We start from the raw sequence: 16,810 nt of genomic DNA on the forward strand, positions 1-16,810 counted from the left end.
AATTTAATTCATTTCTCCGCCTGGGGTTGAATTTTCAAAAATACTTTCTTATCGGATGCTTACGTCATAATAGCTATCGGCATGTCAAATTATAGCCCGATCCGTCCAGTAGTTTGAGCTGTGCGTTGATAGATCAGTCAGTCAGTCAGTCAGTCACCTTTTCCTTTTATATTTTTAGATTAGATAAAACCCACGACTTCAACCACCGAGTGGATATACCTAAGTTTTTAACAGTAGCCTGTGCGCTACGTCACTCTCCAGGTTAACTACCTATTATAATATCAATCCATGCAATAAATCACGTCGATCCGTTGTTATTGCAACGTGATTGAAGGACAAATCAACAAACAAACACTCTTTAAGTGTATAGTGAAGTGATTTTAAATTAGTAGTGATTACAATACACTATTACCTACAATAATGTTACCACTATTCACATAGGTACCATATTATGATGTACCCAATACAGCTCACCCGTGGTTCATCCTGTATGTAGGTTAGGTAGGGTGATGTATTGTGATCCAATAACCTCTCGCGCGGTTGACAGCCAATATCCGGATTCATTGTTCACTTCATTCCGGATTCAGAACACCGCTGTTCTCCCTCAAACTATTATTATGTTCTGAAATATGATGCGAACTCACATTAAAGACTTTATGATGTAGATATACAAACTGTAGGGGATAGTTAAGTCGAAGCTTCTGTTTAGTCGTTAGTAAGTAGCTTAAGGTCGAAATTGTACTTTACTACTAGTCGTGTATAGGACAGAAACGTCTGGGGGTCGATTGTGAGAAAATAACAGCTTCAGTGTGATACGCAATCATCTTTGACTTGCCCAAAGTTTTTCCCTATTAGCTAAAATGAACTCTTACAGCAAGAATACCATAAAATATGCAGCCAATTACACAATTACAAGAATTGAGATTGTAGAAAGTACTTTCAGAACCTTCGTCCTGGAAACCCACCGCATTGTTATCACAAGACAGACAGAAATGAGAATTACGATAAAGAAATTCACATAGTAACTATTAGTAGTTTAATCTGTATGTCAACTTGATACATTGGAATCCAATAATCGCCCGCGAGGTTGATATAGCCAATATCCGGATTCATTGTTCACTTCATTCCGGATTCAGAACACCGCTGCCCTCAATCTGATAGAGGTGAGCTCATAAAATAATATTACCTACTGTTATAATTCTTCTTCTTCTCTTGTTTTGAGGCGATTGTAGTGGCGATTATTGTATAATTATACTGCCGATCTTCATCTGTAAGCATTTTTTCAATAGATTATAGTTTTCAATACATTACGTTTTTTTGCAGGTAGGGTGTGTAGATTATAGTATACCTAGATGTTCACTTCAATCCGGATTCAGAACATCGCCTCTACCCTGGCTTAAAATTAAACTGTTATCTCCTTAAAAATTGATAGAGGTGAATTCTGCGGATATTGTTTTAATAGATTGTATGAAATTTGAAATTTAAACAAATACATTTCATTTTCCTGTTGATATTATGTAAGTAGATTATGTTGCGTCCGGTCCGCGCGGTTGACAACCAATAATATCTGGATTCATTTTTCACTTCATTCCGGATTCAGAACACCGCCGCGCCGATCTGACAGGACCGGTGAGAGATCAGGCACAAGACAGTCTTACGTGCATTCTGAGCTGGGTACAGCTGGGTGGCATGTTCCTTGTCGGCCGCTGAGAATTTATAAATAAAAAATTCTGATAACTTTTTTTTGACCCGACAAGGAACATGAACCAAGAACCTCATAATTTACAGCTGAATAAACTTTGGTACTAGAATTACTGCAATAGTTTCACGTTATCCCCCGGAAACCCCAAAGATAGATAAGGGGCACTGTCTAAATTGTAATAAACGTTCCTTGAATCAAGATTAGAAAGTACTTACTAATGAAAAAGTTTTAAATTCTGCGCAATATGCTCAGCGATTTAATTCTGAAAGTTCTGCGACAGCCTCGACCTTTGCATTTTTTTCTATTTTTTACATTCCAATGTGGCCCCAACTTGTGCGTGATTGAGGAGTGAAGTGATTTTGTTATGTTTAAGATTTTTTCAACAATAGAAAAGAAACTTTGAAGTTGCCTTCTGCATTACTGGCATTATTGTTCAGACAGGCGAGTCAATAAAATATAGTAGCTCTACTACTGTATAAAAGGAAATAATACCTAATTATAAACTCAGAATTTTTCCCTCCTTCATTTGACATCCCACTCGATACGGTGGCAAAAAAATAATATAGAGAGCCCCACTTTTTTGGATGAACATCCGCCATGTTTTTGTTTATACAAATTGAAAACAATATACCCGCTATATTGACAGATCATTAGTCGAGCAAAAATGGATACCTACCTCCTAGCGCCACCGCCGGCAAATACCTTATACCTTATACCTTATACACTTAGTTATAAATGCGAAAGTGTGTCTTTCTGTCTGCTAGCTTTTCACGGCCCATCCAATTAGTAATTAAAATAAGGTGCTATAAGTATGGAGTATCTTTTCGAAACGAGGGTCTAATAGGTAGGCATCAGATTTAAGGTCAAGAACGGCGGTGTCGTGTCGGGATGAAATTCAATAGCGGTGGAAAATGCTTATCAGTTCGTCTTTAAGGGTACTTTACAAAAAGGCTGCGAAGGGCTTTTAGATTTTAGAACTCGATATCACGGCAATCAAATGATAAAATTTAGAGGCAAAAAGAATACTTTGTTAATTATTGTTGGAGAGTTTCCGAGAAAGTCCCGATTTTTTTTTCTATGTAAGTATTAGTTTCAAGTTTTTTAGCATTAATTTTTAAGAACGTTTTTACAATAAATAAATACGTTTTTTACTATAAAAATTTGAAATTTTCCAAAACGAATTATGTAATTTGTTGGTGGTATCATGATCAACCTATAGCCGACTCACTGCAGAGTACGGGTCTCCTCTCAGTATGAGAAGGGTTTGGCCATAGTCCACCACGCTGGCCAAGTGCGGATTGGCAGACTTCACACACCTTTGAGAACATTATGGAGAACTCTCAGGCGCAGCTTTCCTCACGATGTTTTCCTTCACCGTTAAAGCGAGTGGTATTTAATTTCGTAAAACGCACATAACTACAAAAAGTTAGAGGTGTGTGCCCGGGATCGAACCCCGACCTCCCGAATAGGAGGTGGACGTAACCACCAGGCTATCACGGCTCTGATAGCCTAGTGGTTGGTGGTGGACGATATTATAATATTATTAATGATTAAACGAACTTAAGGCTTTGTCCGTAGTATTTATAGTTGTAGTAAGTAATAGTATTCACTCTTACTTACTATACTACGTACCTACCTACTTATGAAGCAATTTTTAAGATATATATGCTTATACTTAAGGGATTTTATATTTATCCATTGTTACAAAAGAAAGAATTTTCTTTATGATTCATCATACATTACTCATTAGTCACATACATAAACAGTCAAGTTTATTCAGATTTATAACGTAAATAGAACCTTTGTTTATTATTCCTTAGATAGCACAGATTATTTTATAAAACGCACATTTTACTAGGTAGCCAACCCATATCCATACTTATATTATAAATGCGAAAGTGTGTCTGTCTGTCTGTCTGCTAGCTTTTCACGGCCCATCCGTTGAACCGAAATTTGGTACAGAGATAGCTTGCGTCCCGGGGAAGGACATAGGCTACTTTTTATCCCGGAAAATCAAAGAGTTCCCACGGGATTTTAAAAACCTAAATCAACGCGGACGAAGTCGCGGGCATCATCTAGTAGTATATAAGTAAAAGAAAAAGCTGACTGCCTGACTTATTGACTGACTCACTGATTGATCTATCAACGCACAGCTCAAACTACTGGACGGATCGGGCTGAAATTTGGCATGCAGATAGCGATCTTCTCAGACCTGGGCGCGTTTGGAACCCTCGTAGCTTTAGTTTTAAGTTTGCGTTATAATTATCACCACTATATTATCTGACAAATCTAACACTATACCAGACAATCAATAAGAGTAATTTATTACCTATTTTGAATAAATCATTTGACTTTGACTTTGACTTTGACGATTATGACATATACATCAGCTAAGAAAAGATTTTTAAAAATTCAATCCCTAAAGGGATAAAACAGGGGTTTGAAATTTGTATAGTCCACGCGGACGAAGTCGCGGGCATAAGCTAGTATTATTATAGTCGACGTGCTTATTATCTAAATTGACCTATGCCCTACGAGTAGGTAGATAGGTCAATTTAGAAAATAAACACTTCTATATTAGTCAACTAGCTAATGCCAGCGACTTCGTACGCGTGGATTTAGGTTTTTAAAAATCCCTTGGGAACTCTTTGATTTCCTGGGATAAAAAGTCACTCTCCAGGTCTTTAACTATACCCATGCAAAAAATCACCTCGATCCGTTGCTCCGTTGCGACGTGAGTAAAGGACAAACCAACAAACAAACACACATTCACATTTATAATATGGGTACGGATATAGAAGTGTTTATTTGATTTGAATTGTAGGTATTTCTCCATCGCTATTAGAACTTAGTATTATATCTAACAAACCATTTAACATTTTAATTGAAAACTATCCGTCCGTGTAACGAATAATGCAATACACCTGAATGGGTACATAACTATAAGGTTTTTTCCCAGCAAAGTAAACCCGTTGACATTTGTATTTCAGGGTTAACTATAAGGTACCTACGTATTTATTCCAGTGACAATTTTAAATTATTTATTTAATAGGAAGCCAACGGTATACAAACATTTTTTTTTTTAACTTTTAATTTAGAGTTTAAAAAAAAGGCGTTAGCTTCCTATTAAATAAATAAAAATAAGTACCTAGGTACCTCTAGAGTCTAGAGGTAGGTAAAATTGGTATGGGGTGCCAGCCAGGTAACCTCCCAGTGCGCCTGGGTGCTGCTGGTCCCTTTTGGATGCATCGGGCATCCGAGGGGAAGAGCAGTATTCGGGCCGGTGCACCCCGGTAACATGGCTAACAATTTGTCTTCGGGATATTGTTTGCCATGGCTAATGACCTGGCAGGGGGGAGGTTTCTCTGACTAGCAGAGGGCACAGTGGACGAAGCGGAAGATGGGACGCGGGCGAGCGACGTGCGCGGAGTGCAGTTGTCGCCCGTTGGGTCCCCGGGGCGGGGCGCACGCACTTCGTCGGTGCGCCTCGGACGTGCGGTGTGGGGACCTCGTGAGCGGGGTCCCCGGTGGAGGGTCCGCCTCGGCGGATGTCGCTGACTGGGTCACGGTGGTTTGCTTCGGCGTTCCAGTGACCCAGTCGCCAGGCGACGCGCAGGAGCGCCGCTGGGTATTAGTGGGTATTCCGGTCGCCTCTCGGCCGGTGAGTCCCACATACCTTCGCTCCAGTTGGTTGGCTGGCTGGTTAGCTGGCTGGCTTCCAGGAGGGGGGGGGGGGGGGGGGGGGGTGCGTAAACGCATTTCCCAGCGTTAAAAAAAGGTAAGATTGGTATAATAGTGCTTAAAAAAAGGGGTTTTAGGATATATGATTTACGTAAATATATATTTTATTGAGTAATTAATCAGTTAATTTGGCTTTCTTAAAGGGCCCCATTTTGAGGACCACTACTATTACGTAATCCATACTTATATTATAAATGCGAAAGTGTGTCTGTCTGTCTGTCTGCTAGCTTTTCACGGCCCATCCGTTTAACCGATTTTGATGAAATTTGGTATTGAGATAGCTTGCATTCCGGGGAAGGACATAGGCTACTATTGATCCCGGAAAATTAAAGAGTTCCCACGGGATTTTTAGAAACCTAAATCCACGCGGACGAAGTCCCGGGCATCATCTAGTAATTTATAGTAGGTACTTTAAGGCTCCCCCACACAGCCGCGTTATTATCGGTCGATAATATCGCATGCGTTATTGCGATAGCTATCTGTTTTCAGTACATTTTGTATTAGGATGGTCATGTAGTTACACTGCTGCGATAATAACGCCGCAATGGAAGTAGGGCGTATTATCGCAATAACGCATGCGATATTATCGACCGATAATAACGCGGCTGTGTGGGGGAGCCTTCACTCAGAAGCTACGCGGTCGATTTGTGATGGTCAATTACCTAGTAGGATATAACGTCTCCTGTTTTCCTAAAGCCTTGACGCGCGTTCGTTTTCCTCGTCGTTCGTTAGACATTACTGGGTCTCTGATGTACCTAATACCTACAGTACAATGTCATTGTAGGTGTATAGGATCTCGGGCTTGTTTCCTACCCACGCCATCACGACATAATAATTATTATACATTAATTTAATTTCTACTTTAACTAAAAAAAAACCGGCCAAGTGCGAGTCAGGCTCACGCAACGAGGGTTCCGTACTACAGTCGTATTTTTTCGACATTTTTCACGACAATTCAAAAACTTTGATGCACAAAAATAAATAAAAATCTGTTTTAGAATGCACAGGTGAAGACCTTTCATATGATACCCCACTTGATATAGTTATCTTACTTCGGAAATTGAAAATACTATCAGTTTCATGACCATAATTAAATTTTTTTGTGTGAAATAACTCATGGTTTTTAGATTTTTCCCCGAATGTCAGCTATAATACCTACCTACTTGCCAAATTTCATGATTCTAGGTGAACGGGAAGTACCCTGTAGGTCTCTTGACAGACCGACAGACAGACAGACAGACAACAAAGTGATCCTATAAGGGTTCCGTTTATCCTTTTGAGGTACAGAACTCTAAAAACTAATTATGCCAAGTCATTGAACTTATTTTATCGACTTGTAAAAAATCAAGCGTATAATTTGCATACTAAGTAGGTACTTATTTGTATTGGTGTTAGGTACATGAGCTGTACATATAAATACAATCTGATGCAAATTACATTTATCAAAATGTCACTTAAAAGTTTAAAGTTAGGTGATAATAATTAAAACCTAACAACTCGGTTCTTTAACTCGAACATGATATCACTAGTCTCTACTAAAGAAATAGTAAAGCTACGGGCACACCTGCGCGTCAAGAACACGGAATGCGGGACGTGATGCGGGAGCGTCCACGACGCGAATCTATGCAGGTGCAGGTCAATACTGTCGCGTATGATTGTGTTCAATGGCATCATTGAAATATCACATGGGAGGCGACCGCCCGCCCGCGCGGCTAACGTTCCCGCTTTGTTCGCTTTGGTCGCGCAGGTTTGGATGATCCTTAAAATAAACCAAGAATACTATATAACTAGCTAACTCGCTCTGGCTTCGTTAGGGTGGAATTTCTAAAAATCGTTTCTTGGGGTTCAAAGTTATACCTACTTACTTATCAATTTGTTATTTTATGTGTTTATAGATAGATACCTAAATAAAATATTCTTATAGGGTTTTGGACTGTAGTAATGAAATTATGTGATTTTTTGTATAGTGGTATTTTATGGGGCTAGAATTCATGATTAAAGAGAATATTTTTAAAAAATCGTGATTTTATTTATTTTTAACATTAACGACAGGCTGCAACGGAAAGCGATTAATAACGTCAAAATGCGTAAACGACAAATACTTTTCAAACTCTTTTAACATAAAAAATATTTTCCTATTTTTACGTAAAAAAAAATTGAAAAATATTTGTCGTTTACGGATTGTGACGTTAATAATTAGTTGTGTTAAAAATAAATAAAAATCCTGACTTTTTAAATTAGTCCTAGAATTCTAGCCCTTAAACTAGCTGATAAATGTACATTTATTATTTTGGTCGAAATAAAGAGAAAAAAAAACTACCACTATACAAAAGATCATAATATCATCTTATTACTATACAGTCCAAGACCTTATTGATTATCATCTGTGATTATCATGATAAAAATTGTTTGCTGTACCTAGGTAGAATAATATTTAGATATTATGACAATTACATTGAACTTTTCCTCAAGGAAAAATAAACTGTCTTTTTTTCCTGTAGCAGTGATATTTTCTATAGTATAGGTACCTCCTACCTACCACCTTAGTAGGTACCTATTATATTTTTAAACAAATATAGGTACGATTTATTAATTCTCTTTAAGGTCTTTAAGGTTTGTATCAATTAAAATGTTAATATGTAAAAGCGTAGTCTTATTTAGGCAGGACAGAAGCTACAGGATAGGTACCTACTTAAACCTTTTAGGTACTTAGGTAGGATTTTAGGAGTTAAGACAGGGTACGGTTGTATTAGATTTTTGAAAAATACCGAGGGAACTCTTCGGTTTTCCGGGCTAAAAGTAGCCTATATCTGTATAGAACGCAAGCTATTTCTGTACCAATCAAACAGATGAGGCCCGCAAGTTCGTCCACGTGGAAATAGGTTCTTAAAAATCTCATGGGAGCTATGTGATTTTCTGGGACAAGGAATAGCCCATGTCTTCGTCAGGATGCTGGAAGCTATCTCTGTTACAAATGCCGTCAAAATAAGCTAAACGGATGGGCCGTGAAGAAATAGAAGACAGATAAACAAACAGACAATTTCGCATTTATAATAATATTAGTATGGATAATAAATAAATTATTATTAAAGACAGCTAAAAATACCATTAAAATTATCTAACGAAAAATGCAAGGTTACTGGTTACAATAACAGGAATAATCTAGATGAAATAAAATATAAGCGTATTTTTGGGATTTATATTATGCGCTTTATTTGGAACGCACCTTTATTTGAAAATTCAAAAATATATAAATAAATATATAAAATAAATAATATATAAATCACAGAATACTTACCTTTACCTGCTAATAATAATATTATGTGCATTATTGTAATAAAATGAAATGCCTTAGTATTGATTCCTATCTTTGAATTCTAATTTTTCTTATGGTAAAAATAATTCAATAAGTATTGTAATAAAAAGTAAAAAGTAATCGCGCATACCTACTAGTTTTAAAATAATCCCCAGCTGTTGTTAAAAATTGTTAGATAGATTCTGTTTTGTAAAAAACTTAAAAAGGAACATACGTCCTACTTAATCACATTTATTCAACTCAACTTTAAAATGAGTCGTGAAATGAATTGATAACGAGATGATTGAGGTAGTTGGTACCTAAGTACAAGGCAGTTTTCATTTTACCGTTGGCTGCTGCGCAGGCTATGAAGTTTTCACGCGCATGCGTAACAATATGACAGATCGCAGTTGACATAGCGCGGGAAATTGTTTTTTATAAAGTAGTAAAAATATTTGAGTGTGGTGAATAAAAAAAACTGTAGGAGTGATTTTTGAATGGAATCTTCAAGTGGTTTTTTTAATGAATAGTTATTAGGAAAATAATTTATTTTTACCAAATTTTTTGTTATCAATGGCGGAAATTTGAACAGGTGCGTAATAATTAAGGTGTACAATATTATCTTTTAACACACCTGTTATACTTACGGCCTACGGGGTACCATTAGCAGGGTAATTTATTCCATTATTAACCTCTTATATCAAGAAAATAATCATGTTCAGCACTCATTAAACCGAAACTGTAATCAACGTTTTTATAAAAAATTTGCTTATCAACTCCTTTTGTTTCAAGCAAAGCAAAAGAGTAGGAACGTTTACATTCTTTTACTTTATTATGCATTATTGAAAACTTTTATTACAATTTTTTATCCTGTAAGTAAAGCATGCACCTAAATAGATTTAATTCTATAAATTAACACCAGAATAAAATATTTTTGAATTAGGCTGTTAATTTATAAGGCATGCCGACTAGTGACCATTTTCAAGTGGGTAAGTAGGTAGGTAATTAGAAGGCACCTACTTACCTAAGTAATTTTGGTTTTGTTGCTAAGATATTTTTTTGATCTAGGTATGCAAAAGTAATATTTTACAGATAACGTTCTACAGAGGTATTACTTCCCTTCTTAAGGTAGGTAGGTACCTATTTACATTTTCCTATTAACTTTTTATTTATGTCTGTAAGCAAGGTGCTTGCAAAGGGGTGGTTTCAGGGGTTAAAACCCCCCTCCCCCATAAAAATCCTAGCAATAAATAGAAATAATTTTTAAAATGTATGCTCACTAGTTCTCTAGTTCACTGTTTCTTGAATTTCTTTAATTTTTAAAATCGCGCTTTTGCTCTCAAATAATTTTAATACCTACCATTTCAGTAGGTTTGATTGCAGCTAAGTCCTAGTGCAGATTTGATTTATAATACCTTATAAAAAACCGGCCAAGTGCGAGTCAGACTCGCGCACCGAGGGTTCCGTATTGCAGTCGTATTTTTTCGACATTTTGCATGATTAATCAAAAACTATAATGCGTAAAAATCTGTTTTAAAATGTACAGGTAAAGCCCTTTCATATGATACCCCACTTCGTATATGTAGATCTTACTTTGAAAGTTGAAAATACTAATTATTATTTGTTCATGAACACATTTTTTTGTAATATTATAACCACAAATTCACGGGTTTTTTTCCCTTACATGTGCTATAAGACCTACCTACCAAATTTCATGATTCTAGGTCAACCGGAAGTACCCTATACGGTCAGACAGACAGACAAAAAACAAAGTGATCCTTTTGAGGTATGGAACCCTAATTAAAAGTAGCTGTCTTTAAATGACAAAACCTGAAGGTTTAGTTGTAACTACCTTTTATCTGTAGTTACTGTACCTATCGATTTTTTTGCAAGATTGTATTGTAGAGATTTTTTGTAGTCAGTTTTACTATGCGGTTAAAAGAAAAACCTACAGATTCTATTTATTCTTGTAACATTTTTTTTATGGCAATGAGGTTTTTATTGGCATGAAATTGGTTTCACGGAATTATTACGTGCCTAAAAATTACCTAATTAGGTACTCGCTTATCTCATAAGCCAAGCCACATCTAAACTTTATTTTAGTTTAACATTTAAATTTTGTAAGTACATTTAAGTATTAAAAAAATATTTTTGGTACCTTACCTATATACATTCAGAAAAGCATTATCAGCTTTCAAAGACTTAGAGGGTAAAAAATAGGTTTAAAAACATTCTTCAGTTTTGTTACAAAAATAAAACTATAAGAATATGCTAATTAATAGGTATAACGTTGTCTAAATAGGTCTGTTCGTGGAAATTTGAAGGTGAGCTAACAATTTAAGTGCTAACACAAACGAATGAAATCCCCAATAACAATTTTTTTTGTATCTGCATCATAATGCCATTTGAATTACTAACTATTCGATTTTCCGGGACAAAAAGTAGCCAGCTAAATCCATCCCCGGAATGCATGCTATCTCTGTACATACCAAATTTCCTCAAATCGGTTAAACGGATGTACAAGAGCTAGCAGACAGACAAACAGACAGACAGACACTTTCACATTTACAATATTAGGTATACTATGGATTTAGATTTTTACTCTAAAAGCCAGCTTGATTCCAAGGTGCGCCATTTTGCCTCTTATCTACCCCATACCTATTTTGACGTCTGTGAATGCGACAAAGGTAACGTGGTAGACCTACATGAAATAAAATTATTTGACGAATTAATTAGAATGAGAAGGGTTAAGGTTATTGTCTACCACGCTGACCCAGTTCAGATTGGTAGACTACACACACCTTTGAGAACATTATGGAGAAGTCTCAAGCATGCAGCTTTCCTCACGATGTTTTCCTTCACCGTTAAAGCAAGTGATATTTAATTACTGATTACTAATAATATAATTAACTAGCTTATGATCGCGATTTCGTCCGCGTGGACTACACAAATTTCCAACCCCTATTTCACCCCCTTAGGGGCTGAATTTCCAAAAATCCTTTCTTAGCGGAAGTCTACGTCATAATAGCTATCTGCATGCCAAATTTCAGCCCGATCCGTCCAGTAGTCCGTTGATAGATCAGCCAGTCAGTCAGTCAGTCATCTTTTCCTTTTATATATTTAGATGATTTAAATTAATTTCAGAATGATGCTGAAGGTAAACCCCCGGCAACTAGTCGGGAGAGTCTTGCCCATACTGAACTGGTCAAGAAGCTATGATGCTAACAAGGGAATCGGAGATTTGATCGCCGGTATTACTGTGGCGCTTACTTTAATACCGCAGTCTATTGCCTACGCTTCACTCGCTGGATTTGAACCACAGGTATTTTTTAGGATTCCGCACCTCAAAAAGAATATGAATCCTTAAAGGATCACTTCGTTGTCTGTCTGTCTGTCCGTCTGTCGTGTCTGTCAAGAAAACCTATAGGTTACTTCCCGGTAACCTATATAATCGTGAAATTTGGCAGATATGTAGGTCTTATTATATAATTAAAGAAATAAATCCGAAAACCGTGAATTTGTGGTTACAACACATTAAAAATTAAAATGTGCGCATGAACAAATTAATAATTAAGTAGTATTTTCAATTTTCAAAGTTAGATAAGTATATCAAGTGGGATATCATAATATGATAGGGCTGTACCTACCTGTATCTACATTCTAAAACTGTTTTTTTTCATGCATAATAATTTTTGATTTATCGTGGAAAATGTCGAGAATAAATCCCTAGTACGGAACCCTCGATGCGCGAGTCTGAATCGCACTGGGTCGGTTTTTTATTTATGTTTAAATCAAAAAATTCCCCTTAAATTTTTATTTATTACGTATTTTATGGTCCTTGAGTGTCGAAAAATTATGATTCAGTTATTAAATTATTATAGTTAAAATATAGGTAGGTATTGTTGAATCTATTTATCATAATGATTTATAACGACGGGTAACCCTCAGTGCGTGAGTCTGATTCGCACTTGGCCGGTTTTTTATAAACGCGAAACTGTGTTTGTATGTTTGTCCCTCCTTCACGCTCTAACTTAGCAACCAATCGACTTGATTTTTGGCATAGAGATAGTAGAAAAGAGCGGGAGTAACCTACTTTTTATTCCGGAAAATAAAAGAGTTTCAGAGGAGACACAGGATTTTTGAAATCCTAAATCCGCACGGACGAAGTCGCGGGCATCAGCTAGTAAATCCAAGATCACGATTGCTCCGATATAACAGTTACAAATATCTTGCAAATATTTGCGGATCGGACATAAATTACACATTTCTATGGAATGCAGTAATTGTGATAATAAGTAAAATAACTAACGGCTGTTTATGTATAGCTGCGACAATCTTCACAGTGTAGTAATAACTTATAAGGTACTTACTTAAATAAAGATCTTTTACACTTTGGTCCAATTATGGGTCCAATCCAGTTATTTCGTCTATCTGTCGGTCTATTACAGCCAATTTATTTATGGCCGTTTTTAGTAACCTCTCTCTAGGGTTTACCTTTGCCAAAGTATCAAAATCTATCCACCAGAGATATTGGGAGGATTACGAACTACAACTATCAGACAGTCTGAATATATTTTTAGAAGAATTTAAAGTATTAGTATTAATTTTGATAAATTAAATGATTCTTTTTGAAATTTATTTAAAAAAAATTGAAATTTATTTAAAAAAATATTGGCGGTAGACTCTTATTTATTTATTATACACTTTATATGTACCTCCATAAGAAGGAAAATAACAATGAAAGAACAAAAACTTAGAAGGAAGTTGAATATCAATAAATAATCTTAGGAATAGGAAAATATGAGGAAAAATAAACTGCAGACGCCTACTAGGATCGCAATCGAAAGCACACTAGGTAGTTAGTAAATAATTATCTATATTGAAAAATTAAAAGATGTACTCTGTACCTACATCATACCTACTTTAACAGGAAATGAAGCAATGCCAGTGTTATAGCTGAAGCGTTAAAGTAAGTCAAAGAAAAGGAACTCGTAAAATTCGCAACTCTTAACTTTTATAAAAGCTGAATCATTTAGTTTCAGTGAAGTTCTTCTAATGGATTTTTATCAGGCGTGTGGAGTAAACTCTTAGTTGAAATACAGAAAAGTTACTTCACTCATTTTAGTTGTTTCTGTTAGTTTTCCAAATGAGTTTACGAAGTAAAACAAAAGGTTGGTAGAGGAAGAAAATTGAGAAAATTGTAAATACCGTACCTACTATACTTAAATACATTTTTAGGTTTCCGTACCTCAAAAGGAAAAAAGGTACCTTATAGGATCACTTTGTTGTCTGGCTGTCTGCCTGTCAAGAAACTTATAGGGTAGGTAGTTCCCGTTTATCTAGAATCATGAAATTTAGTAGGTAGGTAGGTCTTATAGCACACGTAAGGGGAAAAACCCGCAAACCGTGAATTTGTGGTTACATCACAAAAAAAATTAAAATGTGATCCTATAAATATAAATTATAAATAGGATTAAAAGTAATAGCAATAAAAATGCATTGGGCACAACAACTGTGACATAAATAAATAATAAAATAAATCAATGCGGCAACAATACTTGCTTGCGAAATTAATTTTGTACGTACTATAAAAGTTTTTCCTGTTGTTATATTCTAGATCTTTATGCGATACGGTATGCGTAGTCTAGCAATATTTTATAGCCAATTGTACTTGTAATTAGTACCTAATTACCTACCTACATCAAGTTTTAACCAAGTATTTTATTATTTTAATTGAGGCCTTGAAAGTGTGGGCAAACTATTTTTTAAAGTAATAATTTTATTCATTAAAATTGCTGTTAATGGTAAAGCCATAGCGCTATTCTGGCCTAAATTAATTTATATTTTATTAACATAGTAAATTAATTTAAGGCCCGTAATAGTACTATTACTTACCGTTTTAGTATAGTACAGGAATTTTAATATATAAAATCACGTGGACAGAAAAAACCGGTCAAGTGCGAGTCAGGTTCGCGACAGACAGACAGACAGACAGACAACAAAGTGATCCTATAAGGGTTCCGTTTTTCCTTTGAGGTACGGAACCCTAAAGAGAGGAAGACCAAACAAAAGGTGGATGGAATACGTGGAAGAGGATGAGCGTGTGAAAGGAGTGGATAAGATATTGATAAAGAATTGACGAAAACAGAAGTGAGTGGAAGAAGAAGACATGTTGTGCTGCCGATCCTACATGGCGGGGCACAAGAAGAAAAATACTTACGAAATAAACTCAGATAGGCTGCTATGGCAGCACTAAGGCAGGCTAATGAGGCTAATCTCATATTATGTCCTACATTTGCAATACTCAAAACGGATTTCCTTTTTTCATTCTTTCCCAATCCAACCCAATCTCATACATACTGTTAACTTCTAGTTTGGCCTCTACGCATCCTTTGCCGGAAGCTTCGTCTACGCAATAATGGGAACCTGTCCGCAAATCAACATCGGCCCCACGGCTTTGCTCTCTCTCCTAACATTCACTTATACGAATGGAACGAATCCTGATTTTGCGATACTGCTCTGCTTCATCGGTGGCATTATTCAGCTAGTTGCTGGGATTTTTCAACTAGGTAAGCAGTGTATTTTGCCTTTCTAAATGTAAATCTATAGACTTCATTTTGTAATACAGTTATACGGCAACGCCACCACTAAAGCAAATATTGGAATATTAATTTGTTTGAAGAAGACATAAAAGCAGAAATGTCGCAAGAGCAGATGCTCTTCAGAACTATTTTGTCACACACGTTACATTTCTATACAATAGTCTTGCTACTAGAACTTCAGTAGGAACTAATTTATAATTGCGAAAGTGTGTTAGTTTGTTCTTTAATCATACCGGATAATGGATAAAAGAGTTAAATACCTGGAAGTAATTTGTAGGTAGGTATTCTGAAAGGAGCTTAGGATAGTTTTTATCCTGGAAAATCAAAGGTTCAGAGATTAAAAACCTAAATCCACGTGGATGAAGTTGTGGGCATCGTCTAGTATTACAAATAAGAAGAAATTACTGACTGACTGAAAAACTAACGCACGTACTAACTTATACCGATGGATCTAGAATCTCGAAATTTTACGGGTAGGTTTTTTCAACTGTAGACTCCCGTAGACCACCCAAACAAAGCTCTGGATAGTCAGCTAGTCTAAATCAGCCTGTTGTCACGTGTCACCAAGTACATACATGCCCGAGCAAAGCTGTGCTAGGACGTGCGTAGTACATAGAGATCTGTGGCCAGGACTAGGTGCAACAATCCGACAACAATAATCCGAAGCTGCGAGTAATCGGATTTCAGTCCACTCAATACTTGTGCAGTTGAGCTATTGAGGCTTATTTACGACAGATTAGATGATGCTTGCGACGCCGTCCGTGTGAATTTAGGTTTTTTTTAAATCTCGTGTGAACTTTGATTTCCGGGATAAAATGGTCTTTTGTCCGTCTTCCGGAAACAAGCTATACTTTTGTACCTTCCGTCAAGATGAGCGCCAGCGCAGGAAGATGGGACCAAAAGAGATTTCGGAAGTTTGAGCAATCAAAAGATTTAGTACCTACTATTTGGTACCTAATATCAAATAATTAAATGGTAAACAAGTAGCTTCTCGCTAAAAAGTGTAAGAGGCGCACTATACGCTGCCCATTTTATAATCTTGGTAACGCAAACTGTACAGTTAGTACAAGATTGAACAATGCATTTATCGTTTATCGTTTCGTTTACTCCTCACGGTCAATGTTTACGTATTGTCCGGCAGTATGAGTTGGCCATAACAGTCAGTATTGGACTCATCGAGTAAAAGAAATAGTAAACGTGATGGTCCAACTCTCGCCACAATTTGTCTCTCTTACACGTTCGCAAAAAAAGGGGGACAGATATACGCTGCCATTTTGTTGAGTTTGGCATTTATTATTTCGTTTATTGACGTTTTTGACAGATTGACAATGACAGATTGACAGCGTGACAATGACAAACAAGTGACAGTCCACCACTTAGTCTATGGTGTGTGTGTCTATGGTAATTTGTCTAAGATCACTAAAAACCTCAAGAAACTTGTGTCCAGAGCCAAATTTTCATCAGATTAAA

At 36.3% G+C, this 16,810-nt stretch overlaps 1 protein-coding gene across 3 annotated transcripts in view; it reads left to right on the forward strand.

Annotated features, from left to right (window-relative positions):
- The first annotated feature begins 9,085 nt into the window (after positions 1-9,085).
- The window catches only part of LOC117987977 (sodium-independent sulfate anion transporter-like), a 56,690-nt gene continuing 48,965 nt past the window's right edge, over positions 9,086-16,810 (forward strand). For 2 of the 3 annotated variants that reach the window (XM_034975064.2, XM_034975065.2), the window contains exons 1-3: positions 9,086-9,330; positions 11,883-12,060; positions 15,112-15,307. In XM_034975064.2, the coding sequence (XP_034830955.1) occupies positions 11,884-12,060; positions 15,112-15,307 (373 nt within the window). In that variant the 5' untranslated portion in view covers positions 9,086-9,330; position 11,883. Of the gene's footprint in view, positions 9,331-11,040; positions 11,063-11,882; positions 12,061-15,111; positions 15,308-16,810 lie in introns of those variants that run through there. The other variant, XM_069502555.1, reaches the window with a different exon arrangement.

Source organism: Maniola hyperantus, chromosome 13 (assembly GCF_902806685.2).
Source record: "Maniola hyperantus chromosome 13, iAphHyp1.2, whole genome shotgun sequence".
Taxonomy (NCBI): domain Eukaryota; kingdom Metazoa; phylum Arthropoda; class Insecta; order Lepidoptera; family Nymphalidae; genus Maniola; species Maniola hyperantus.